This window comes from Sus scrofa, chromosome 14 (genome assembly GCF_000003025.6).
Source record: "Sus scrofa isolate TJ Tabasco breed Duroc chromosome 14, Sscrofa11.1, whole genome shotgun sequence".
In the NCBI taxonomy this organism is placed as follows: Eukaryota; Metazoa; Chordata; class Mammalia; order Artiodactyla; family Suidae; genus Sus; species Sus scrofa.
Genome location: NC_010456.5, coordinates 40,969,096 through 40,994,429, shown reverse-complemented (window position 1 = coordinate 40,994,429; position 25,334 = coordinate 40,969,096). Strand labels below are relative to the sequence as shown.

Here is a 25,334-nt window from a genome sequence, read left to right as displayed (position 1 = left end):
TGCCTATCATGGGCCAGGTATTTGTTTTGCTTTGTTTTTTTTAATTTATTTTTATTTATTTATTTTTGCCTTTTTGCCTTTTTCTAGGGCCCCACCCACAGCATATGGAGGTTCCCAAGCTAGGGGTCTAATCAGAGCTGTAGCTGCCAGCCTACACAGCACCTCGGGATCTGAGCCGAGTCTGTGACCTACACCGCAGCTCAAGGCAATGCCAGGTCTTTTTTTTTTTTTTTTTTTTTTTTTTTTGTCTTTTTGTGTTTTCTAGGGCCGCTCCTGTGGCATTTGGAGCTTCCCAGGCTAGGAGTCTAATCGGAGACGTAGCCGCCAGCCTATACCAGAGCTATAGCAACACGGGATCCAAGCTGGGTCTGCGACCTACACCACAGCTCACAGCAACGCTGGATCCTTAACCCACTGAGCAAGGCCAGGGATCAAACCCACAACCTCATGGTTCCTAGTCGGATTCGTTAACCACTGAGCCACATGGGGAACTCCCGGGCCAGGTATTATTTTGACTTTAGGTACTCTGGTGAACAGCCATTGTGAAGTTCTCCAACTAATGAATTAAGAGAGATTAGATAAGCATGAGACAATGAAGAGAAAGATTAAATTGCATAAATCTTCTTAAAGGTTAGGAAGTCCTGAAGGAGATGTCAAAAGCATGGGTCTTTGTTTCATTTCTCCATTTTTATAAATGAGTGGTGTGTGCATTAACATATATTTCCCACACATTCCATAGCTAAAGCCTCTGGATGCCATCCTGATGCTTCTACATCCTGTTTTGCTTCATGTATTCTCAAATCTTCTGGACTCAACACCTGTGGAGAATGGATTAAGCCTGAATTCTTGAACAGCTGTTGTTGTAGGCATCTGAAAAGCTGGCTATTCACAAGCAGGGAAGGCAGAGGATGCTTTCAGAATGCATTAAATAACTTTGCCTAGCTATATGATCTAGTAGACAGCTGTGCAGAAAGTTCAGGCTGGTGAGCAGATGTAAGTTTACTTGGTTCTTCATTGAATCAAGGAGCTACGGAAGTTCCCATCATGGCACAGTGGAAATGAATCTGATCAGGAACCATGAGGTTGTGGGTTTGATCCCTGGCCTCGCCCAGTGGGTTAAGGATCTGGCATTGCCGTGAGCTGTGGTGTAAGTCGAAGATGCGGCTTAGATCCTGTATTGCTGTGGCTGTGGTGTAGGCCTGCAGCTGTAGCTCTGATTTGACCCCTGGCCTGGGAACTTACATTTGCCATGGGTACGGCCCTAAAAAAAAAAGAGAGGCAAGACTATACAATGAAGAAAAGATAGTCTCTTCAATAAATGATGCTAGGAGGAATTCCCACTGTGTTGCAGTGGGCTAAAGATCTGGCATTGTCACTGCAGTGGCTTGGGTCTCTTCTTGGTGCAAGTTCGATCCCTGGCTCAGGAGCTTCCACATGCTGAGGGAGCAGCCGGAAAAAAAAAAAAAAAAAAAAAAAAAAAAAAAAAAAAGAGTGGTGCTAGGAAAACTGGACAGCTACATGTAAAATAATAAAATTAGAACATTCTCTAACGCCATCTACAAAAATAAACTGGGAATTACCTTGTGGTACAGCGGAGTAAGTATCTGGCATTGTCACTGCAGCAGCTCCAGTTGCTGCTGTGGTGTGAGTTTGATCCCTGGTCAGGGAACTTCCACATGCTGTGGGCATGGCAAACACACCCACACACACACAAAAAACGCAAAATGGATTAAAGACCTAAATGTAAGATGTAAGACAAGATAGTATGAAACTCCTAGAGGAAAAATAGACAGGACACTCCGACATAAATTGCAGCAACATTTTTTTGGATCTGTCTCCTAAAGGAAATGAAAGCAAAAATGAACAAATGGGACCTACTTAAACTGAAAAGCTTTTGCACAGTAAAGGAAACAATCAACAGAATGAAAAGACAATCTATTGAACAGGACACATATTTGCAAAAGATATGACTGATAGGGAATTAATATTCAACATGTATAAACATCTCATACAACTGAACATCAAAAAGACCAAACTGATTAAAAAATGGGCAGAACTGAATAGACATTTTTCTAAAGAGGAAATGCAGATGGCCAACAGGCACATGAAAAGATGCTTAGCTTTGTTAATCATCAGGGAAATGCATATCAAAACCATAATGAGATATCACCTCCCACCTGGCAAAATGATTCTCATCAAAAAGAACACAAATAACAAATGGTGAGCATGTGGAGAAGAGGGAACCCTGTACACTGTTGGTGGGAATGTAAATTAGTGTAGCCCCTGTAGAAAACAGTACAGAGCTTTCTCAAAAACTAAAAATAGAACCACCAGGAGTTCCCATCATGGATCAGCAGAAACGAATCTGACTAGTACCCATGAGGACACAGGTTTCATCCCTGGCCTCCTTCAGTTTGTTAAGGATCTGGCGTTGCTGTGGCCGTGGTGTAGGTCACAGAGCAGCTCAGATCTTGCATTACTGTGGCTGTGGTGTAGGCCAGCAGCTGCAGCTCCAATTCAACCCCTAGCCTGGGAACTTCCATATGCTGGGCATGCGGCCCTAAAAAGCAAAACAAACAAACAAAACCCCCAAAACAAAAATAAAACTATCATATGACCAAAAACACTTATTTGAAAAGATGCATGCACCTCAATGTTTATGGCTGCATTACTTACTATTGCTGCGATATGGCAGCACAACCTAAGTGTCTATCAACAGATGAATGGACAAAGATGTCACACACACACACACACACAATGGAATACTACTCAATCATACAAAAGAATAAAATTTTGCTATTCGCAGCAACCTAGATGGACGTGGAGGGCATTATGCTAAGTGAGATAAATCAGAGGCAAACACTCTAATATCACATATGTGGGAGTTCCCATCGTGGCACAGTGGTTAGCGAATCCGACTAGGAACCATGAGGTTGCGGGTTCGGTCCCTGCCCTTGCTCAGTAGGTTCAGGATCCGGCGTTGCCATGAGCTGTGGCGTAGGTTGCAGATGTGGCTCGGATCCCGAGTTGCTGTGGCTCTGGCGTAGGCCAGTGGCTACAGCTCCGATTGGACCCCTAGCCTGGGAATCTCCATATACTGCGAGGGCGGCCCTGAAAAAAAAGGCCAGAAGACAAAAAAAAAAAAAAAAAAAAAAAATCACATATGTGGAATCTAAAAAATACAACAGATTAGTAAATATAACAAAAAAGAAACAGTCTTACAGATATAGAGAACAAACTAATGGCTGGGGGGGAAGAAGGGGGCTGTATCAATACAAGGTTGAGGGAGTGAGAGACCCAAACTGTTGGGTGCCAGATAGGCTCAAGGTTGTATGGTACATCACAGGGAATATAGCCAATATTTAGTAATAACTATAAATTGAAAGTAACTTTTAAAATTGTATAAAAATAAAAAAGAAAGTTTAAAAATAAAATGAAATTCAAAAGAATTGGAGCTACCAGAAAAGCAAAACAAAAAACAAAAAAATTATATTCAAAATGTGCCAACGTTGAGAAATCCTGAGAACCATCCCCCTATTATGCAACTAGTCGATGCCACTTCTCCAGAATTTATAATACCCCTGCTGAAAATTATTTGGTGTTGCCCGCTTCCAAAATGGCTCCGGACCAATAGTGGAAGTATCTGCCCAGGTCCAAAAAGGCTGCAAGAGAGTCAGTAGCTGGAATGGTTTAGTCCAGAAGCCTGTTGTCACCCCCTGCCCGCAGAGCGGATGGAAGAGGCCCAGTTGTGGGCCGAACCATATGCGAGAGCTGGAGCAGGGGGAAAAAGGGGCTGATGAAGAGTAGAATGAATTTTTCGTGTCAAGATCTCGGGCTAAAGGCGAGAATTTTAGGTCCGTTTTGGGCATTACACTGTGCTTCCCAGTGTAAAGTTGGAGGTGGATGGGATTGGGCAGGCCCCGACTCGGTTGGCTGGCCTAGCCTCCCCCCACTGCGGTGCGCGGTGGTTCGCTCCCTGCACTTCCCTGTTTGGGGCAGTTCGGCCCGCAGAAGTCGGTTCGGGAGCTGTCAGCGCGGGCGGGTGCGTGGCGGGGCGCGGGGTGGGCGCGGCCGACCCCGTCCCCGACCCGGCCCGCTACCCACGACGTCCCGCGCGCCCGCACCGGGCCAGCTAGGCCGCCCGACTGCGTACGCGCCCCTTGCTTACTCGCTTGGTTCTCTCGGGAGCCGGCCGTCGGGCGGCGGGCGCCGGAGACCCCGCCGGGGCTGAGGCTAGGCAAGCGACGGTGAGGGCCCGGGTGCGACCTCCCCGCCATGTCTTCGGCCTGCGACGCCAGCCGCCACTTCCCCTTGCATCTCCTGGTCTGGAACAACGACTACCGGCAGCTGGAGAAGGAGCTGCGGGGCCAGGTGAGGGGCGAGGCGGGGGTCCGCCCCCGGCGAGAGAAAGGGGAAGTAGGGGGTCAGATCGCCTCTCAGAGCCCATCTCTTGCCCTCTGCCTTCGGGGCCCCGCAGACCCCTTCCATTCTGCTGTCGTTGGACAATAATAATAATAACAGGACGTGTGTTGAGCGCTTAACGTGTGCCAGGCCCTGTGTCGATGGTTTTATATACATTATCTCTTTTAGCCTTTCCAACAACACTAGGAGGTAAGTACAGCCCTTTCATTTGACAGAGAAGGAAACTGAGGCTCCCAGAGTTGATGTGCCTCGAACAAGGTCGCTCACCTAATACATGCCAAGTCGAGATTTTAACTCTGGCCTCTGGCGCTGGTGTGCACCGTCCTAACCAATTAGGCCTGCCTCTCCCCAGAATGTATGAGCAACACACACCTCTCACCTCACCCATCCTATTTGTAAGGAAGGGTTGGTTGGGTTCGGAGTCCAGATTCTAACACACCCTGTGACCTTGGACAAGGTATTTTCCCCTGCTCTGGCCCACGTCCACTTATTTGTAGATGCCATGTGGGCACACCTGATACTTGACTATTGATAGGTTCCGGGCGAGGTCCAGGAATCAGCATTTTAACAAACTCCTAAGGGAGGCTGACATATACAAAAGTTTGAGAATCATTGGTACAGAGCATCCTTAAAAATTACTTCCTGTTCTAAAGTGCTTTGATTCCTAGTCTTTTATTTATTGCCGTCTTTATGTACAGTGGTTCTCTGTTAGAGGTGATTTCATCCCCTATCTCTGGTAATTCGTGGAGATATTTTTGGTTGTTACAAGTGGGGAGTGGGTGCTGCTGGAATCTAGTGAGTAGTAGAAGCCCATCTTGCTGCTCAATATCCTAAAATGCACAAGTGCTTAAGAAGCTCCCTTCCCCAACTAAGATTTATCTGTCCTGAAATGTCAGTAGCATTTTGCTTCAGAAACCTGCCTTGGGAGATCCCATCATGGCTCAGTGGAAATGAATCAGACTAGGAACTGTGAGGTTTCGGGTTCGATCTCTGGCCTTGCTCAGTGGGTTAAGGATCCAGCGTTGCTGTGAGCTGTGGTGTAGGTCGCAGACACGGCTTGGATTTGGTGTTGCTGTGGCTGTGGTGTAGGCCGGCAGCTGTAGCTCCAATTAGACCCCTAGCCTGGGAACCTCCACATGCTGAAGGTGCGGCCCTGAAAAGCAAAACAAAACAAAACAAAAAAAAGAAAAAAGAAAAAAGAAAGAAAAGAAACCCCCCTCAAAGGCATCCCAGCAATTCTGGGAGGTATTGGTACCCTCAAGTTACAAACTAACAGCTTAGCAGTTAGGATAAGGATTTGTAACTATTTGGTATCATTGTTCTGGTTGACTTCATGTTATCCAGTGTGCTTAAGTTCTGGTTTTTGAATGGCTCAAATTTGCTGCTATAATTGGCAAGAAATTGTGAGGGAAAGGAGCTTTGATTTTCTTAGGGTTGGCAAAAATTGAGCAAGGTCTACTGCTAAGCTTACTTTTGTATGTACCTGGACATCTTTCTTTGAAGTCTGTTGAGCACCCACTGGAATTTGAAAGTTGCTCTTTTTTTATTTAAATTCTCTGTCCAGACAGAATAAACTTGTGTTGTAAGAGTCACTGCTCTTAATTAGATCATGCCCCCAGAGTAAATGATTCACCGTTAGGCATCCCAGCATACCTGATGATTTAATTCCCTTTCTCTTGCTACACATGGCTCAGAGGGAATCCTCCATCATTTTGCTCTCGGCTTTAAGTCTCCTCTTGGACACTTTAAAAATGACCAGATAGTCTTGTTTTTAGGTCTGCTGCATTTTGCATCTGCACTTCCTCAGTAGCAGGGCTGGCCAGCTTCTTGCGAAATATTGAGATAAAGTACAAGCAAAGTCACAAAACATAAATCCGAGTTTCATCATCATTGTTTTTGTTTGTTTGTTTGTTTGTTTTCACTTTTGGCTGCCTTATGGCATATGGAGTTCCCAGGCCAGGGATCAGATCTGAGCCGTAGTTGTGACCTAAGCCACAGCTGTGGCTATGCCGGATCCTTAACCCACTGTGCTGTGCGATACCTGCGACCCACTGCTCCCAGGACACCACTGATCCTCTTGTGCTATGGTGGGAACTCCCATCATCATTATTAAACCACACACATATTCAATACTGGTATCTGAAAACAGCAGGCTTTCTGTTCATTGGAGTTAAGGTAAAGAGTTTAAATGAGGTACAGTCTTTCTTTATGGGAAAACTTGTTTGTAGTTCCTATGTGGCTCAGCAGGTTAAGGATCTGGTGTTGTCACTTCTGGGGCTCAGGTCGCTGCTGTGGTGCAGGTTGCACCCCTGGCCTGGAATGAAAAGAAAAAAAAAAACTTGTTTGATAAGAACAAAGTCTTGGTTTATAATCTAAAATGTGGTATGGTTGAATTATCTCTTTTCCCTGCAAGCTGTGATAGAATGTCCATTGAATATTTTCTGTGCCTCTTACCTGGAAAAATGTTAAGGACATTTGAGAGTAGAGAATTGTAATTTTATAGCAGGTTGTCCTGGAGTAAATTGATCATTAATACCTTTGACTGTCAGGGAGGTCAATAACGAATATTCAGCTTTGCTAATAATTTGGTTTTGACTTTGTTACTGGTTATCACTGTAAATCATTCCACAGGGTCCTGTTTTCTCTGGGGAAGGGATAGTTGAAGTGTACTCATAAGAACATTTTGACCATGGAAGCTTGACTGTCATGACCATACAATCCAATTTCAATCCTGAAATTTGGCCTTTGAAGGTATGGAGATAGGGCCGGCTTCATGGGTGTGTGACCTGGGCACTTGCACAGGGCTCTGTGCTCGGAAGCGGCTTTTGCTTGGTTTAATGCTCTGTGTTATCGTCTTGAAATTTGAAAATTTTTTTGTATAAGGAGCATTGCATTTTGATTTTTTTTCTGGGTCCTGCAAATTCTGTAACTGGTTCAGGGTCAAGAAGTTGATAATTGATAGCATTAAAGTACAAAGCAGGGAATATTTGTCGCTTTCCTATTTATTGAGACTATTAATTAAAAAACAGCTGCCTGCTCCTGCGGCTTGGAGGCAGTTAGGTTAATGGCCAGTACAAATGCTGATGAAATCTTGAGCTTGGGAGCTTCATTTACCCTTGCTGAATTGTTTCACTTGTCAAAACGGGGAGAGTAACACTGGATGCTTATTGTTTTGCCAGGCACTGTACTGAAATATTTTGTTTGCAGTTTCAGACTTAACTTGCATCACAATTCCTTGGGGTGAGTGCAACTGTGATCCCCATTTTACAGATAAGGAAACAGAGGTGGAGAGCTTCAGTCACGTGCTTACCCAGTGGTCAAACCAGGATGTCAAGTCGCAGTTCTGCTTTAATCCTGTATTCTTAACGCTTCCACTTTACTTCTTACAGTAAAAGTGCCTCCATTTCAGGATTCTGGAGAATAAGGCCGAGAACTGATTGGGAAGCGCAGGCACATAGTAAATGGAAGTGGTACATTTACCACAGTTGCTGCTGTTATTATTATAATCATCCTGGGAATGTAGACTCTTTTATGTATGTTCCAGTTTTTCTACAAAGAACACTTATTGGTTGCATAATTAAAACCACCCCAGCAGTAGAACTAGCTGTTTCACTTAAGGCTTTGTTTGCCAGTGAGTTTCTGCTGTCCCTTCCTTCATTCCTTCTATCCCACAAGTGAGACTCGAAGCAGGCACACTGGTAGCTGTAAGAATCTCATTTTGTTCTAGGCACAGCAGCACAGACAGAATCAGATGAAGAGGCTAAGCACATGTTTCTGCACGTGTGTGAGTCAGCCCCAGTCCCACCATCTTGCTAATCGCTGCAGTCCTGCAGTTCACTGCTTGTGTGACTTTGCCAACAATGAGATTATTTCAAGCTTTCAACATTTACTCAGCAGAGGCACTTATTAAGTGTTTCTTAACCCATCAGCTCTACTGTCTTTAATATTTAGTGGGGCCTAGAAGTTGGTTAGTGCAGTCGAAATGATTTGTGTTATGGTTATGTCATTTGTCACTTAGCCAGAGAGGTCTGTTCGACGCTTTGGCCTTCCTACTGATGCCGGGAGAGTGAATGAAAATTTAAGGGGACAAAGGCAAAGGTCTGTCAGAGCACCTTAGCCAGGGGATGGAAACCCTGAGACTGAGTGGGGTGAAGGTGGCAGATGAGGCCTGACTGCAGGGTCAGCTCTGGGTTAGGAGCCAGCAGGTGAAAGCACAAAATCTGGGCAAGAAGGGACGGATGTTCTAGGCAGCAGCAGTGCTGGGAACCTGACAGGGAGCCACCCTGGGGTTCTCATCCAAGCCTAGGGAAGGCTGGGTGAGGCCACTGGGCACGCATTCAAGCCAGTGCCGCTCAGCTGGAGGCCTGCCAGGAGTCAGAGCCTTGCATCCAAGGTAAAGAGGCTGGAGCTTATTCTCAGGTGTGCCTCCCCAGCCCTCATGAGCTCAGGCTCCCCATAGGGACCAGGCCTGTAGGTACCCACACCCCTCCACCCTGACTTACCGTGAGAAAACTAGCTCAGGAATGAGGGCAGTTGATTCTCTTGAGAGAGTAGAGTGCAGCTAGCAGCCTCTTGCCCATGGTCCCCCCAGGAGGTGATAATTTCTGAAGCTCTTGCTGCATGCTCAGGACTGAGGCTTAGAGGGGTTGAGTAACTCACCTGAGGCTAATAAGGGACCCAGGACAGCAGACTGGCAATAAGAAAAGTGGGTGGGCCTAAATTAGCCCACAGGGAGATGTGCAGAAGTCTCATTCCTGTTCTTCCTTGGGGTCACTACACTGGTTTAAGAGCTGTGGGCTTTTTTTTTTTTTTTTTTTTTTTTTTTTTGCTTTTCAGGGCCGCAGCTTTAGCATGTGGAGGTTCCCAGGCTAGGGGTCAAATTGGAGCTGCAGCTGCAGGCCTAGCCATAGCCACAGCAACACCAGATCCAAGCCACGTCTGTGATCTACACCACAGCTCTGGGCAACGCCAGATCCTAACCCACTGAGCGAGGCCAGGGATCAAACCCAAGCTCTCATGGATGCTAGTCTTGTTCATAACCTGCTGAGCCACAATGGGAACTCAGAGCCGTAGGCATTTTTAACAGCTTGTCACTGAAGAAACTTAAAAGGAAAAGGTAAATGATCACTTTCAAAAGTGAATTCCAGTTAAATTCTGAAAGCTCTTGCTCTCTAAACTATGTCATTAGTTGAGACCCTAAACTCCACTATTAACCATACAGAAATTTGAACAGTTGCCTTTTAGGGAGAAAGTGACAGCTTATATGAAAGTATGTAGTGTAGGTGTATGATAATAGGTGCTAACTCTTCTAAGTGCTTACTATGGGGTTAGGCATTGTGCCTTTGCCCTTGTAAGAACTTTGTAAGGTAGGTGGTTTTTTAATTTAAATTTTTTTTATTTTTCCCCCTTTATAAGGGAGCAAACTGAAACTCAAGAGAAATTAAGCAATTTGTCAAACAGTATATAGATGGTAGATTAGTATTATGTGTTATGTAAAATACATAGTTGATTTTTAAACAGCTTTATTGAGGTAAAATTCACTTACACAGTTCACCCATTAACATGTATTATTCACTGTTTTTCCGTATATTTGGAGTTGTGCAACTATCACTGCTATCACATTCCAAAACATTTCATCACCTCATAAAGAGACCTCATACCCATTAGCTGTCATTTTTCCCCATTTCCCTCCAACCCCTTTAGCCCCAGGCAATCATTAAGCTACTTGCTGTCTCTATAGATTTGCTTATTCTGTGCATTTTATATAAATGGAATCATAAAATATGTGACCTTTTATGTTTGGCTTTTTTAACCTAACATGGTGTTTTCAAGGTTCATCCATGTTGTGGCATGTATTGGTACTTCATTCTTTTTTTTTTTTTTTTTTTTTTTTGTCTTTTCTAGGGCTGGACCCGTGGCATATGGAAGTTCCCAGGCTAGGGGTCCAATCAGAGCTGTAGCCACAAGCCTACGCCAGAGCCACAGCAACGCTGGATCCGAGCCGCATCTATGACGTACACCACAGCTCACTGCAACTCCGGATCCTTAACCCGCTGAGCAAAGCCAGGGGTTGAACCCATGTCCTCATGGATGCTAGTTGGGTTTGTTAACTGCCGAGCCACAACGGGAACTCTGACATTTGTTTTTTCCTACTTTTTGGCTATTATGAATAATGCTGCTATGCATATCTGTGTACAAGTTTTTGTGTGGTTTTATTTTTCTTGGATAAATACCTATGAGAGGAATTGCTAGGTCTTACAGTAATTTTGTGTTTAACTTTTTGAGGAAGTGCCAACTGTTTTTCGAGTTGACTGCACCATTTTACATTCCCACCAGCAGAGTATTTCTAGTTTCTTGTCCTCCTTGTCAACACTTGTTATTGTCTGCCTTTTTGATTGTGGCCTAATGGGTGTGAAGTAGTATCTCATTGTGCTTTGATTTACATTTCCCTGTTGATTATGTTGAGCATCTTTCATGTGCTTGTAGGCCATTGGCATGTCTTTGAAGGAATGTGTATTTAAACCTTAGCCCATTTAAAAACTGGATTATTTGTCTTTTTATTCTTTTTTTAAATTTTTTAATTTTTTCTGTTGCACAGCATGGGGACCAAGTTACGCATTTGTCTTTTTATTCTTTAGTAGTTAGGGTTCTTCATATATTTTGGATATTAGCGCCTTATTAAGTATATGATTTGGAAATATTTTCTCCCATTCTTTACTTGTCTTTACTTCCTTTTTTTTTTTTTTGGTCTTTTTAGAGCTGTACCTGCTGCATATGGAGGTTCCCATATAGCCACCAGCCTGTGCCGCAGCCACACCACACAGGATCCGAGCTGCGTCTGCGACTTACACCACAGCTCACTCACAGCAACGCTGGATCCTCAACCCATTGAGCAAGGCCAGGGATCAAACCTGCAACCTCATGGTTCCTAGTTGGATTTGTTTCCTCTGCTCCATGACGGGAACTCCTATATATTTATCTTTATGTCAGTACCACACTGTCTTGACTGCTTTAGCTTTGTGTAGTAAGTTTTGTAATTGGGAAGTGTGAGTCCTCAAATTTTACTCTTCTTTCCAAGATCATATTTGACTATTCTGGGTTCTTTGCATTTTCTTATGTATTTTAGTATCAGCTTGTCAGTTTCTGTAAAGAGTCAGCTGGAGTTTTGATAGAGAATTTCAGCTGTGATATAAAATCTAGTGTCTTAGCTTTTATACATCATATCTAATGGTTGCCCAGGAGCCTGAGCATTAATCCTTAAGTCCGGAGTTGTTAGTTTTATTCTGGGGTGTGAATTGAAGTAGGTAGAGTTTCCCCTTTTACATAAATACTGTTAAGCATCTCTTAAGTCAGGCAGCATGCTAAACCTAGCACCTTTCATGTACTAGACTAAACTAGTTGAGTAAGAAAACGGTGTCTAGAGTTCCCAGTATGGTGCAGTGGGTTAAGGATCCAGCGTTGCTGCTGCTACTGTGGTGTAGGTTACAGCTCCAGACTGGATTCAGTCCCTGACCGGGGAATTTCCAAATACCTTGGGTGTAGCCAAAAAAGAAAAACAGTTTCTATAACAGACGTGAAAGAAAATACTGGATTTGCTAATTGTTTCTTTCCTGCTAAGCTTCAATTAAGTTAATAATTTTAACTCATATTACTTAAAAAACAATCGTCTAATGCAAATTACAGACTAGGGTGGCAAAAGCTAAGAAATATAAGACTTGGATCCTATCTTTGGAGTTCTCTTTGGGGAGATCAACAAGCCCTACCCCTTGGGAAAAGTCAGGGAGTCCCAGGAGGTGGCATGGGCACCGTTCCAGGAGACACGTTGGCGTTTCAGTGCCTGAGAGAACACCAAGGCCTGGGGTTGGTCCAGGAGGGCGTGTGTGTTCACTTAGCAGAATATCTCTAGCCACTTGTCTTATTCCTCAACAGCAGTGCTTGTCTTTACTTCACAGTAGCTATGATACAGTGAGCCAAATAGGGAGGTCCAGTAGCTGTTGGATAGTAGTTTTTACCCACAGTCCTGCTTACTTTCCTTTCCCATGGCTGATGGTGGAGAGTCCTAGATATCTCTGGAGGCTGTACAACAGCTAGCATCTCAAATAAAGAAAAAGCACATTTTCTAAGCAGTATTATGTCAACTTTAAAAGTCTTATATTCCAAAGCCCCATGTCAGTTTCTTGTGTCCTGGGAAGAATATTCAGAGCTGTCTTTGGAAGGCAGCACCCAGTCCTTCAGACTGAACTGGGATCAGGGAACCCCCCATCTGGCTCTGTAGACCCAGGGCAGGTGCCAAAAAGGGGGACAGAAGAGGAATGAAGAGCCAAAGCCCAACGGGCAATGTGTCTAGCATGGGAAATGGACGTTCATCTGTAAATAAGTCCACACTCACCCCTGGCAGGTCACACTCGTTGGTGGGACCCGTGGGTGCGGCTACTTCAAGGCACTTGAAACTCAGTACACAATAATGAAAAAAACAAAACAAAACAATAATGAGAGTGGTGTTTTGGTGGGAATCCAGCTAGAGAATGTCATTTTATTCTGACCTGAGTTCTCTTCTGTGCTTTCAGTTTTGATTAAAGTCCTGCACTTCCTGTTCTAGACGAGAATGCTGATATGTGCTGGAGAATTCCCCCATGTTCTGTGTCATAGGGTGGTTGCTTTTCCATGAAAGACCTTTGGCCTTATTTAGACTTAATTTGAGTGCTGTTGTGTCGAGTGCTGTTTGTGCTTAAGGTTGTGTTTGATGATCTGAGGCCTATAGCCAATTTTTATTTATGAGGCACTTAACTTTATAGAAAAAGGAACTCGGTAACTGTCATCTTTATTTATAGGCCCCAGGTTCACGTTTTAGTCATGCCCGCATGAAAGCATTCATGTCTCCATATATTGCTGCTATGAATGTGCAAATACTATTTAAAATTTTTGCACTTAATATAATCTCTCAAACCCCTTTCCACATTTTTATATAATATATCCAACTATATAAATGCCAGTGTTTACTCTACAGAACGTGGAAGCTCTGGATCCACGAGGTCGAAGCTTGTTGCACCTTGCCGTTTCTTTGGGACATTTGGAATCTGCTAGAGTCTTGCTCCGACACAAAGCAGATGTCACAAAAGAAAATCGCGAGGGATGGACAGGCAAGTATACTTATAAAATAATTGAAAGCCTTTAATTTCATTTCTCTTTCTGATTCTATCAGAAGTGTGCCCCTCCTACTGCCTCATTGAGGTTTCTTCTTCCTTCCTTCCTTTCTTTCTTTTGCTTTTAGGGCTGCACCCGTGGCATATGGAGGTTCCCAGGCTAGGAGTCAAATCAGAGCTACAGATGCTGGCCTACACCACAGCCACAGCAACATGGGATCCAAGCTGAGTCCGCAGCCACAGCGCACGGCAACGCTGGATCCTTAACCCACTGAGCAAGGCCAGGGATCAAACCCACAACCTCATGATTCCTAGTTGGACTTGTTTCCTCTGTGCCATGACAGGAACTCCGAGGTATATTCTTTATATTCTTGGTTGTAGAATATCCTTTTTGTTAAGTTTCAGTCTCTTTTAATCGATAGTTGTTCAGCAAGTTGTTGTGATTTTGGTGTATTCGCAAGGCCCTTCTACTCCACTGTCTTGTCTCTTGCATCATTTTCTCTTTCTGAATAAAGGCCCGTCTCAATCCTCATTGTCCTCAGAGTCATCGTTGTCTTAAGGCTCTTTGTCTCTTGGGATGTGGTGCCCAGTGAGGAGACAACAGCCTCGGGTTCTGCTGGCTGGTCTGCACAGTAGTCCGAATTGTGTCCTGTACCAAAAGCCCAGGGCTGAGGGTGATTCCTCAGCCAAATAGCAGCTCTCATGCACCGGACATGAATGAGGAGGCCAGACTTCCCCTGCAGAATGTGGTGGTAACTCCAGCGAATCCAACAAGATAGACAAAATATTTTTTTTTGCCTTTTTGCTATTTCTTTGGGCCGCTCCCACGGCATATGGAGGTTCCCAGGCTAGGGGTCGAATCAGAGCTGTAGCCCCTGGCCTACGCCAGAGCCACAGCAACACGGGATCCGAGCCGCGTCTACAACCTACACCACAGCTCACGGCAACGCCAGATCGTTAACCCACTGAGCAAGGGCAGGGACCGAACCCGCAACCTCATGGTTCCTAGTCGGATTCGTTAACCACTGCGCCATGACGGGAACTCTTTTTTTTTTTTTTTGTCTTTTTGCCTTTTCTAGGGCTGCTCCAGCGCCATTGGAGGTTCCCGGGCTAGGGGTCTAATGAGAGCTGTATCCACTGGCCTGCGCCAGAGCCACAGCAACCCAGGATCCGAGCCACGTCTGTGACCTACACCACAGCTCACAGCAATGCTAAGATAGACAAAATTAAAAAGAAATTATGGCGAAAAGTAGTATCCTTTTCCAGGGAGGTACTGGCATTTGTTTTGCAAGCTCTCGTACTGTTGGTCAGAGTAATTCTGAGTTGACTGAGCAAGGATACACACAACACAAGCCCTACCTGCCTGTCTCCACATAACCGTAGTTGTGTGATCGCACAATTAAAGCCAGCTCTGAAGACACTTTCAGGATTTTGGAGCCAGTGGTGAGAGAAGGGAGGGTAGAGAAGGATGATCAAGAGGCTAAGAGTGCTCTGTTCTCATCTCTTCTCAGTTAGGTAAGAGCTAGAAATAAGGAGTCATGGTCATAAAGCTAAGGTGGGACCGTACCCTCTGTCCCACCTTGAAGAAAATGTTGGCCTTTGATCCACGTAGATCCTTCCCTTCCTTTCCCTTCCCTTTTCTTTTCTTTGCCATGCCCTTGGCATGTGGAAGTTCCTGGGCCAGGGATTGAACCTGTGCCACAGCTGCAACCAGAGCCGCAGCAAGAACACCACAGGATCCTTAACCCGCTGAACCAGGAGGGAACTTTGTCCACACAGATACTTTTCAAACTGGCTTTGGAATTTGTCAGAAAGTGTGAGAATACTGGGTGATCAAACTTCACCTTTTTGCCTTCCAGTTTTACACGAGGCCGTGAGCACTGGCGATCCCGAGATGGTGTACACAGTTCTTCAGCACCGAGACTACCACAACACGACCATGGCCCTGGAGGGAGTTCCTGAGCTGCTCCGGAAGATTCTTGAGGTAGCCATAAAAATGGCCAATGCCATCATTTGAGTTGAGTGCTGACACGGCAGCTGGAAACACAGTCTGACATCCTCGAGCGCCTTCCTAGAGAGTTTTATGAATCGTGAATACGATGTATTGAATACCATATAGCTCTATGCTGTACCGTAAAGCTTTATTCCTTGCTATTCCAACTTGTGAAATGAAGTCTTTTACAAATTAAGTTTCTGGGTCACTAGACTTACTCTCTTAAGTGCTATTTAAAAGTTATAACTTAAGACAAGTGGACATCAAACAATTAATTGTCTAGCTGCCTGTTTTCTTAAAAGTAGCATCCGAGCTCAGGTCATCTTGGGGAAATTGTAATGAACATGGTTACTAGACAGGGATTTTCGGGCCTGTTGAGACTCAGAAGTCTATGTGCAACTCTTTTTTTTAGGGCCACACCCCAGGCATATGTAAGTTCCCAGGCTAGGAGTCGAATCGGAGCTACAGCTGCCAGTCTACACCATAGCCACGGCAACACGGGATCCGAGCTGTGTCTGCGACCTATACCACAGCTCATGGCAACACTGGATCTCCGACCAACCGAGTGAGGCCAGGGATCGAACCTGCATCCTCATGACTACTGGTTGGATTTGTTTCTGCTATGCCACAACAGGAACTCCTTATGTGCAACTCTTCTTAACAACACTTTCATTCTCACTATTAGTATTTTGTGACTGCTATGTAATCCATTGCCTTAACTTACTTAGTTTTGGCTTTGGGGCAGTTTATCTGTCTTGTGAATGAAAATATGTGGGCACTTGGAGAACTTTCTTAAAAAGTTTTACTTCTAGGGTCTCAGATTGCTTAGGAAGATGGTTACCGTTCTTCAGATAATTTTTGTCACCTGCAGTAACCATCTTATTGGTCACCCATGTGCAATATTCATGGGGCAGCTGGATATGTGGCAGTACCAGTGATTCAGTTTTCATGTCATTTATTCTCAGTTTAAACTCAGAAGTACACTCCCTGAAATATTTCCAAAGGTATTTGCTAGAAAAAAATGGCATTACATATTTCTTGAGAAAAATGAATAGTTCTTTTGAGAAAAGGAAGAACTTTGCTGTAAGACAATCACTGCTTGTTATCTGTGCCCTGTTCTTTAAAAAAATAGTTCTCTGACATTTAAGCTAACTCCTGCCTAAGATACTCATTTTTCAGGTACTACAAAGAAACCTTCCATGAAATATTAACTTGTATTCACTGTTTTTATTTTTATTTTTTATTTTTATTTTTTTTGCCTTTCTGCCATTTCTTGGGCCGCTCCAGCGGCATATGGAGGTTCCCAGGCTAGGGGTCAAATCGGAGCTGTAGCCCCCGGCCTACGCCAGAGCCACAGCAACACAAGATCCGAGCCTCGTCTACAACCTACACCACAGCTCACGGCAACGCCAGATCGTTAACCCACTGAGCAAGGGCAGGGACCGAACCCGCAACCTCATGGTTCCTAGTCGGATTCGTTAACCACTGCGCCACGACGAGAACTCCTTTTTATTTATTTATTTATTTTATTTTTCATATCCACTGTTTTTAAAATAGGTCTGGGAGTTCCCATTGTGGCTCAGCAATAATGAACCCAACCAGTATCCATGAGGATGCAGGTTTGATCCTGGCCTTGCTCGGTGGGTTAAGGATCCGGTGTTGCTGAGAGCTGTGGTGTAGGTTGTAGACATGGCTTGGAATCTTCGTCACTGTGGCTCTGGTGTAGGCCAGCAGCTGTAGCCCTGATTTGAACCCTAGCCTGGGAAATTCCATATGCCGTGGGTGCAGCCCAAAAAAGCAAAATAAATAAATAAAATAGGTGTGTGTTGGAGTTCCCTGGTGGCTCAGCAGGTTAAAGATCTGGTATTGTCACTGCTATGGCTTGGGTCGCTGCTGTGGCATGGGTTCAATCCCTGGCCAGGGAACTTTCATATGCTGCAGGCAATGCAAAAAAAAAAAAAGTAGGAAAAAGTAAAATAGGTGTATGTTTGAGTGCACAAAGATCACATAGGTTTATTGTTTTCTTATCTAACTTATTGCAGGACGAATTAAAAGCATCATATGTCCATTTGACAAAGCAGAAGATGACTTATTTAACATGACTACTCACATTTAAAAAATTCAGTGTAGGGAGTTCCCGTCGTGGCTCAGCAGAAATGAATCTGACTAGTAACCATGAGGATGCAGGTTCGATCCCTGGCCTTGATCAGTGGGTTAAGGATCCGGTGTTGCCGTGAGCAGTGGTGTGGGTTGCAGACGTCACTCGGATCCTGTGTTGCTGTGGCTCTGGTGCAGGCCAGCGGCTACAGCTCTCATTTGACCCTTAGCCTGGGAACCTCCATATGCCACAGGCGGGGCCCTAAAAAGACAAACAAAAAATTCAGTGTAAAGGATTTTCTTTTTTTACCTGTATTGATCCATAGCCATGAACTGCATTGCACTGTATTCTCTGCTGGAGGTTGTAGACAGCCCACCAATGGCCTGGTGCTGGTGGCACCAGAGGCCATGGTTGATGGCTTGTCTTTCAATGGCATCTCCTTATTACATGTCTACGTTTCTTATCCATTGCCCCTTGGAATGTCTTCACCCCATCATTGGAATTTCTAGCATTTCTCTATAGGAATTCCGTATTCTATTTCTGGATATGTTGTATCCATTGTTTTTAAAATAGGTGTGTATTGGAGTTTCCTGGTGGCTCTGAGGATTAAGGATCAGGCATTGTCACTGCTGTGGCTCAGGTCTCTGCCCTGGTGAGGTGGTTTAGCCCCTGGCCTGAGATCTTTCATGTGCCCTGGGCACAGCCAAAAAGAAAAGGAAAAAATAAAATAGGTGTGTATTCTCTTTCTCTGTAGGAAGTCGTGGTAGGTCAGAAAATCATCCTAAACAGGGATGCTGTGGTAGTGTGAAACCTCAAAATCCAAATACACCAGATGTAAGAGGAAAGTAGGGGCAAAAGTCTTCCGTTAAGTGGAGGGAAAATTCACCTGCCTGGAGGCAGTGATGTCCCAAAACCTCTTGGTTTTTCAGGGTGGTCCAGTAAACATGAAGCCCGTCCCAGCACACAAAGCCATTTATAGTCAAGTTCCCTGTAGGACAGATGGAGTCCACACTCCTTTCTCTCTGCTTGGACCAGCCTGTGACCCAGGTCGAGAGGCAGTGCTTGAGCCCATCCTTCTGGCTCATTTGCTGTTATGTAGGAACCCAGCTAGCCCCTAAATCAGATTTGACTTTTATCTCCCTCCAACCTTGTCACTTGCAGTTAACCTTATTAACTGTCTAGACATATTTTATATCAAGATAAAATAACAGCCTGAATATAAAATAAGCAGTAGTTTGATGGGTTTACAATTTATGTTTCTTCTTACTTTCTCTGTTCTTTTTCCCTTAAACAACCCTATTAACCCTGACTATGTTTGTGTTTAGTTAATGGTGCCAAGGGTAATTTATTTTAAACCTTTGTCCTTTAGGCTCCAGATTTCTACGTGCAGATGAAATGGGAATTCACCAGCTGGGGTGAGTGGCATTGAGCTTGGAAGGCATGTAGATTGGATATAAGCTTATTTTTCCTTTGTAAAAGTTGTATGTATTTTAAATTTAAACTTATTTATTTATTTAGGTTTTTAGGGCTGCACCTGCACCATATGAAAGTTCCCGGGCTAGGGGTCAAGTCGGAGCTGCAGCTGGCAGCCTACGTCACAGCCACAGCAACACCAGATCCGAGCTGAGTCTGTGACCTATACCACAGCTCACAGCAATGCTGGATCCTTAGCCTACTGAGCAAGGCCAGGGATTAAACCCGCATCCTCATGGATACTAGTTGGGTTCATTAGCACTGAGCCACAGTGGTAACTCCCTATATGTATTTTTTTTAAAAATCCAGGAGATGCATAAATAAGAATAAGGGAGGAGTTCCCTCTGTGGTGCAGTGGGTTGTCTCTGTGGTGTTGCTGGTTCAATCTCCAGCCCAGCTCAGTGCGTTAAGCATCTGGCATTGCCACAGCTGTGGTGTAGCTCGCAGATGTAGCTCAGATTTGACTCCTGGTCTGGGAACATCCATATGTCATGGGCATGGTCAGGGGAAAAAAAGGATAAGGGAAAACAGTCACTCACAGTCCCACTTGAGCACAACCGCTGTTAATGCTTTAGGTGTATTCCTTCCAATCTTTTCCTGAAGGCAAAAGACTTTTTCTCCCAAATATTCATAAATATAATATGTAGACAATCTTGTCTCCTTTTGTCACTTATATCTGACATTTATTTCATATTTTTAGTTTTTAAAAATACAACTTTAGGAGTTCACTTGAGGTGTAGTGGGTTAAGGATCTGGCATTGTCACTGCAGGGGTCCAGGTCACCAGTGTGGCATGGGTTCAGCCCCTGGCCTGGGGAAAAAAAAAATCACTTTAAATGGCTAAAATCTTAGTAAGTAGATTTAACATAATTCAGTTACTCATTTCCTGATGTCATTCAACTTGATTTTTTTTTTTTTTTTTTTTTTTTTTTTTTTTTTTTTTTGTCTTTTTGCTATTTCTTTGGGCCGCTCCCACGGCATATGGAGGTTCCCAGGCTAGGGGTCAAATCAGAGCTGTAGCCCCCAGCCTACGCCAGAGCCACAGCAACGTGGGATCCGAGCCAAGTCTGCAACCTACACCATAGCTCACGGCAACGCCGGATCGTTAATGCACTGAGCAAGGGCAGGGACCGAACCCGCAACCTCATGGTTCCTAGTCGGATTCGTTAACCACTGCGCCATGACGGGAACTCCCAACTTGATTCTTTTAAACTTGTTTTTTAAGGAAGAAGATGAGATGAATATATATGTGTGTATATATATGTGTGTATATATATATATATACACACATATATATTTTTTTCACAAAATGGATGTATTTCTCCAAAATCTTATGTAAGGCAAATTGACAGACAGTAATTTTTCTAGATGTTCTTCTTGTTTCTTATAAATCAGTTAATGACAACTTCTAACTCCCAGATTTTTAGCTATTTTCACTCTCCAACTTCCCTTCCAGACAAGAAGTCATATTTGTGATGAAACATTTAAGTGAAGCAGAAAGTATATGGAAGAAGAGAACTTCATCTTCTTCTATGAAATGAAATTCTTTTTAATGCACATAATCACTCTGATCTCAGCTTTTGTTAAAAAGCAGCGTATTTTAGACATTTGCTGTCTTGAATGGCATGATAACTGTGTGGTGGGCTGCAGCCAGATGGTGAGAGTAGCATATGTGAATGAGGACAGCCAGATGGACGCATTCTAGCCCTGATGGTGGTCCATAAGAGGGGTTCGTTCTGGGCCTGAGAATTCTCTTGGGAAGTTCATTTAGAGTTTTCTCTGGACAGGACATGGATTTGTACTTTTATAAACAGCTAAAGAACAGAAGGTCTGTTTTTATTTTTTAAGGATGACTTTGTATATCTTCATTGTGGGAGCTTGTATATCTTCATTGTGGGAGCCAAGTCCAGTTTTGTGTGATTGTTACCATCTTGCCAGGCCTGTCCTTTCAGTAAAGTCAAGAGTCCTGATTCCCTGGGCCTGGCTGTTCTGCTTGGCTGGCGGGCTTTTCTCAGTAGTACACTTCTCTCCTCCAGTGCCCCTGGTTTCCAGAATATGCCCAAATGATGTCTGTCGCATTTGGAAAAGTGGTGCCAAGCTGCGTGTGGATATCACATTGCTGGGATTTGAGAACATGAGCTGGATAAGAGGGAGGCGGAGTTTTATATTTAAGGGAGAAGGTGAGTGGTTCTGTTGTAATAAGCTACAGAGTGCTTTTTAACCATCTGAATGTATTCACATTGAAGTTCCCTTGTGGCACAGGGAGTTAAAGATCCAGGGTTGTCATTGCTGTGGCTCTGGTTGCTGCTATGGCTCAGGTTTGATCCCTGGCTTGGGAACTTCCACACACTGAGGGAAGTGGCAGGAAGTGCCAAGGAACCAAAAAAAAAAAAAGAAAGTGTTCACATTTATATGCCTCATCTGAGCCTGTCAGGGTATGTTTTATTGTGGTTGTTGTTGTTCTTATCAGTCATTCAGCTTTCAATTCCTGTATCTTATTTCTTGTCTGAATAGTCCTCTTGCACATATCATTTACCACCCAACACCGTTACCCTCTTCCCATATGTCTGTCTTATTTTCTTGAACCTCTGAGTACAAGACTCTGTCTTGTATCTCTTTATATTCTGTCCATAACCGGGCATGACTCGCCTTATGAGGGTGAGAAATGGCACGGCTAACCCCATGTTGTGCATAAATAATTGATATTAATTATGTCATCATATACTTAAAGAAGTACACAGATGAAATATGTTGCTAACAAAGAATGCAAATTATTTTAAAAGTCTGCCTTTTTGAGGAAGTTGGCCCAGAGCCTCCTCTAAGTTGCGGACAATTGGCCAGATCACCCCTGGGGAGGTAGGTAATCACTAATAGTCTTTAGGTTTTATCGGATAGCACCTGGGAGGGGAAGTGTGAAAGATGATGTAGTTTAACCCACGAAGCTTCCTTGGTTTTGCATCTCCCTTGCACTGTGCTTAGTTATGCCCTGGTTTCCATTGACAGACAACTGGGCGGAGTTGATGGAGGTCAACCACGATGACAAAGTGGTCACCACCGAACACTTTGACCTCTCCCAGGAAATGGAGCGCCTCACTCTGGACTTGATGAAGCCAAAAGGCAGGGAGGTTGAGAGGCGGCTCACAAGCCCAGTCATTAACACCAGCCTCGATACTAAAAACATTGCTTTTGAAAGGTACGGATTCAGATTCTGCATTTTCATGTCTAATCCCTTTACTGCCATCTTTAGTGGCATGTATGCACTAATTGGAACTTGTGGGTGGATTGGAATTTTTCTAATGTGGCATAATAAACACTAGTGGGTTGTGGAGGTGATCTCTGTTCTAACCAAATAGAAACCATAGCCGACATCCTCTATCATTTTTATAGCACACTGGTTAAGTCTTGGAGAAATGTCCTTATATTCTTTTATGGGCCCTTTCTGATGGATTTTACTTGAATTTTATTTTTGTGTATGGCAATCCACAAGACACCCCCCCGCCCCTGCCCCGAACCAGCCCCAAACCATGGAGCTTGGAGTTACCAAGGTAGAATCCATCCAGTATTGAATATGGTTCTACTCATAGTTGTGAGATTCACACTTACTATACAGTTGATCGTGGTTCCCCCCGTCCACGCCCTGCTTCCCTGTGAGGCCTAAGAGTTTAGAGCAGGAGTGTGGAGGGGTTTCAGTTTCATTCCAGACTTTATCTGGAGCAACCTCTGGGGAGGTCTGTGCCTCAGTTAATCAGATGAGACACCATCTCTGGACCAATCCATGCAAGGAGGGCCTCTGAAAGGAAGGTGGAGGCTGTCCCAGCCATTAGCCCTGTGCTCCCATGTGGAACACGCAGAACCGAGGGAGTCTGTAGGGCCCTGAGCATTTGCCTAGGATGTCACATCCTGCTCTCTGTGAGCCAAAGCAGCATAACCTGAGCCAGCATGGACAGTGTTCTCTTTCTCTTCTCTTAATGAATATATTAACTGTTCTCTTTCTTCTCTTCTTAGTTTCCAGTATAAAATGTATTACTAAAACAGAGAGTCTTCTATTTAGTCAACTTAAGACTTAAGCGCCCCTTCCCCCAATTAAGATCAGGCTGTGCAAATTAGGGTATTTGTTGGGAGCAGAAGAGAAAATGCCAGGTATGCTGATGCTTTGGGTGGCACCAGGGCAGGGCCAGTCCCCTATCACCTGCCTCACCAGGTGATGGCTGCTGTCTTCCAGTTACAGCGAGGGTTAGGGACTGACTGTGGCTTTATCTGGAAGGGTCTTGGAAGACACCTCTAGGCTTTGGCATTTGCCTCTGCAGACCAGGGGGCACACCAGCTTAGGGCTCTTTCGGTAAAGCTGGGAGATGGGGAGCCTGCCCCCCATTGCGGCTAGCTGCAGAGATGGAACTGGAGGAGCCTGGCGATAGAGCAGCGAACTGTGGCTCTGAGCAAGCAACTTAATCTCTCCAGGCCTCTATTTCCTCAGCTGAAAGGAGAAAGAGAGTGAATCTTGAGATGAAATCTTAGATGTCATGAGAAGAGCCACTGTTCCCTCTAGTTCACCAGCAGAGCCGTAAGCGTCCTTTGCTCTGAAGTGTCATTTACAGAGGGTGTGATGGTTACTGGCCATTACCCAGTAGAGCATAGGCAATGGCAGCCCGTTTCTTTTGTACTGAGACTAAGTTGCATTTTGTAGTCCTCTGGTCCCAGGGTTTCCAGACAGTTCAGACTAACCCTCCTTCTGCAACCAAGAGTGTGTTGCTGAAAGAGAACTTCTGGAAGGCAGCTGCTGTTTTTGGTGGTGCTCAGAAATATGTACTCAGTGAGCTTCTCATGCTTCCAGCAAGGGCTTGAGCCACTCCTGAGGATGGGGTTTGCAGGTAGGAAACTGTGCTTGCCAGCTTCTTACCTGACGTGTGAGCAAGCATTCTTCCAATTAAATTTGGAGGCTATGTGTCTGTTACATTATGATAGTCTTTTTTATCCATTTCTTTCTTCTACTCTGTTACTGGGAGCTTGGTGCTTGCAAAGTAATACTTTTCCCATTGTGAGTTTTTGACCTGCAGATATGTGCTTTCTGGTCACAGTTTGGATTTTTCCCTCCCTCCTCTAAAAGATTCTGCTCTGCCAACCTTAAACAAAACATTTCCTACCACCCTCTGAGCCTTTCTCTACATTGTGTAGTGGCCTCCAGGTGCCAGCATCTACTAAGTGGCCTTTGATATGCTAGTCTCAGTGGAGATGGGCAGAGTTGAAAATGGCAAAGGAGGAAGCTGGGTTTCCTGTCATTTTGAGATGCCTCTGCGTGTAGTCAGCTAATCAAGGAGCCAAGGAGTTATTAGAATCTTGCTTTTAAAATAGGTTGTAGACATTGTGTTTAATAAACTAACCTATCAGAGAATGGACATGGGGAAGGAGGTGGAGCAGCCAGAATTGCAGAAAGATCAGATGTGGGTGAGTGAGGAGAGTTGTGGTTCCCAGGAGAAGGGGCGGCTCTGTGTTCTCAGCATCCACCAAGGACAGAATGGAGCAGACCTAGTCATCCCCTGGTCCCTTGGAAGACGGTGTGTCTGAGAGCGATGATTTCCCATGCCAAGATATCAGGTGACTTACTGAAAGACAGGAACTAAGTATTGAATTCCTTCACCGAAAGGAATATCTCAATTTTCATTGGTTGCTGACTAAAGGGGAACTTGGGTTTATTAGTCTGTCAGCTGTGGTCCCTAACTCCCTACCCCCCAGGATTGTTATCTTGCTTCTGGGATGTCAGTTAGAGATGGCTGGCACCTGGTATCATCCCTTTAGGATGCCTCATTCCCTCCATGGGTCACATGACACTAATTGTGGATAACTAATGGAAAATCAAAGCTCTGGTGCCTTCTTTCTCTGATGGGCTGTAGTACACATGTAAAACTCCTCATACTCTTGTCTGGACCGACTTCATTTACCAAATCCCGTTCAAAGAAAAGCAGACCATTTGGAAACACAACACACAGATAATCGCACCCCCACCACCGTTCTTGAAGTTTCCTTCGTAGTGTCCTGCTTCACTCCAGGTGGGAGCAGGAGGCAGGCAGTTGCCCGCCGCAGAGCCAAGTGCAGCGGTCGCAGTGGAGCGAGGATGTGATGTCCTAGACAAAGGGGCAGTCTGGGCAGGGGTCCCCCACAAGTGGTAGCATTTCTCAAGGAGAGCTGCTTTGAAAACAAATCAGAGCCTC

At 44.6% G+C, this 25,334-nt stretch overlaps 1 protein-coding gene across 4 annotated transcripts in view; it reads left to right on the top strand.

The window, feature by feature from the left end:
* Positions 1–25,334, top strand: part of ANKRD13A (ankyrin repeat domain 13A) — a 41,538-nt gene that overhangs the window by 1,453 nt on the left and 14,751 nt on the right. Inside the window, exons 1-6 of one of the 4 annotated variants that reach the window (XM_021074291.1) lie at positions 3,833–3,854; positions 13,430–13,562; positions 15,425–15,549; positions 19,026–19,071; positions 21,165–21,308; positions 22,132–22,321. In XM_021074291.1, the coding sequence (XP_020929950.1) occupies positions 15,460–15,549; positions 19,026–19,071; positions 21,165–21,308; positions 22,132–22,321 (470 nt within the window). In that variant the 5' untranslated portion in view covers positions 3,833–3,854; positions 13,430–13,562; positions 15,425–15,459. Of the gene's footprint in view, positions 1–3,832; positions 3,855–3,983; positions 4,372–13,429; positions 13,563–15,424; positions 15,550–19,025; positions 19,072–21,164; positions 21,309–22,131; positions 22,322–25,334 lie in introns of those variants that run through there. The other 3 variants (XM_021074289.1, XM_003132931.5, XM_021074290.1) reach the window with 3 other exon arrangements.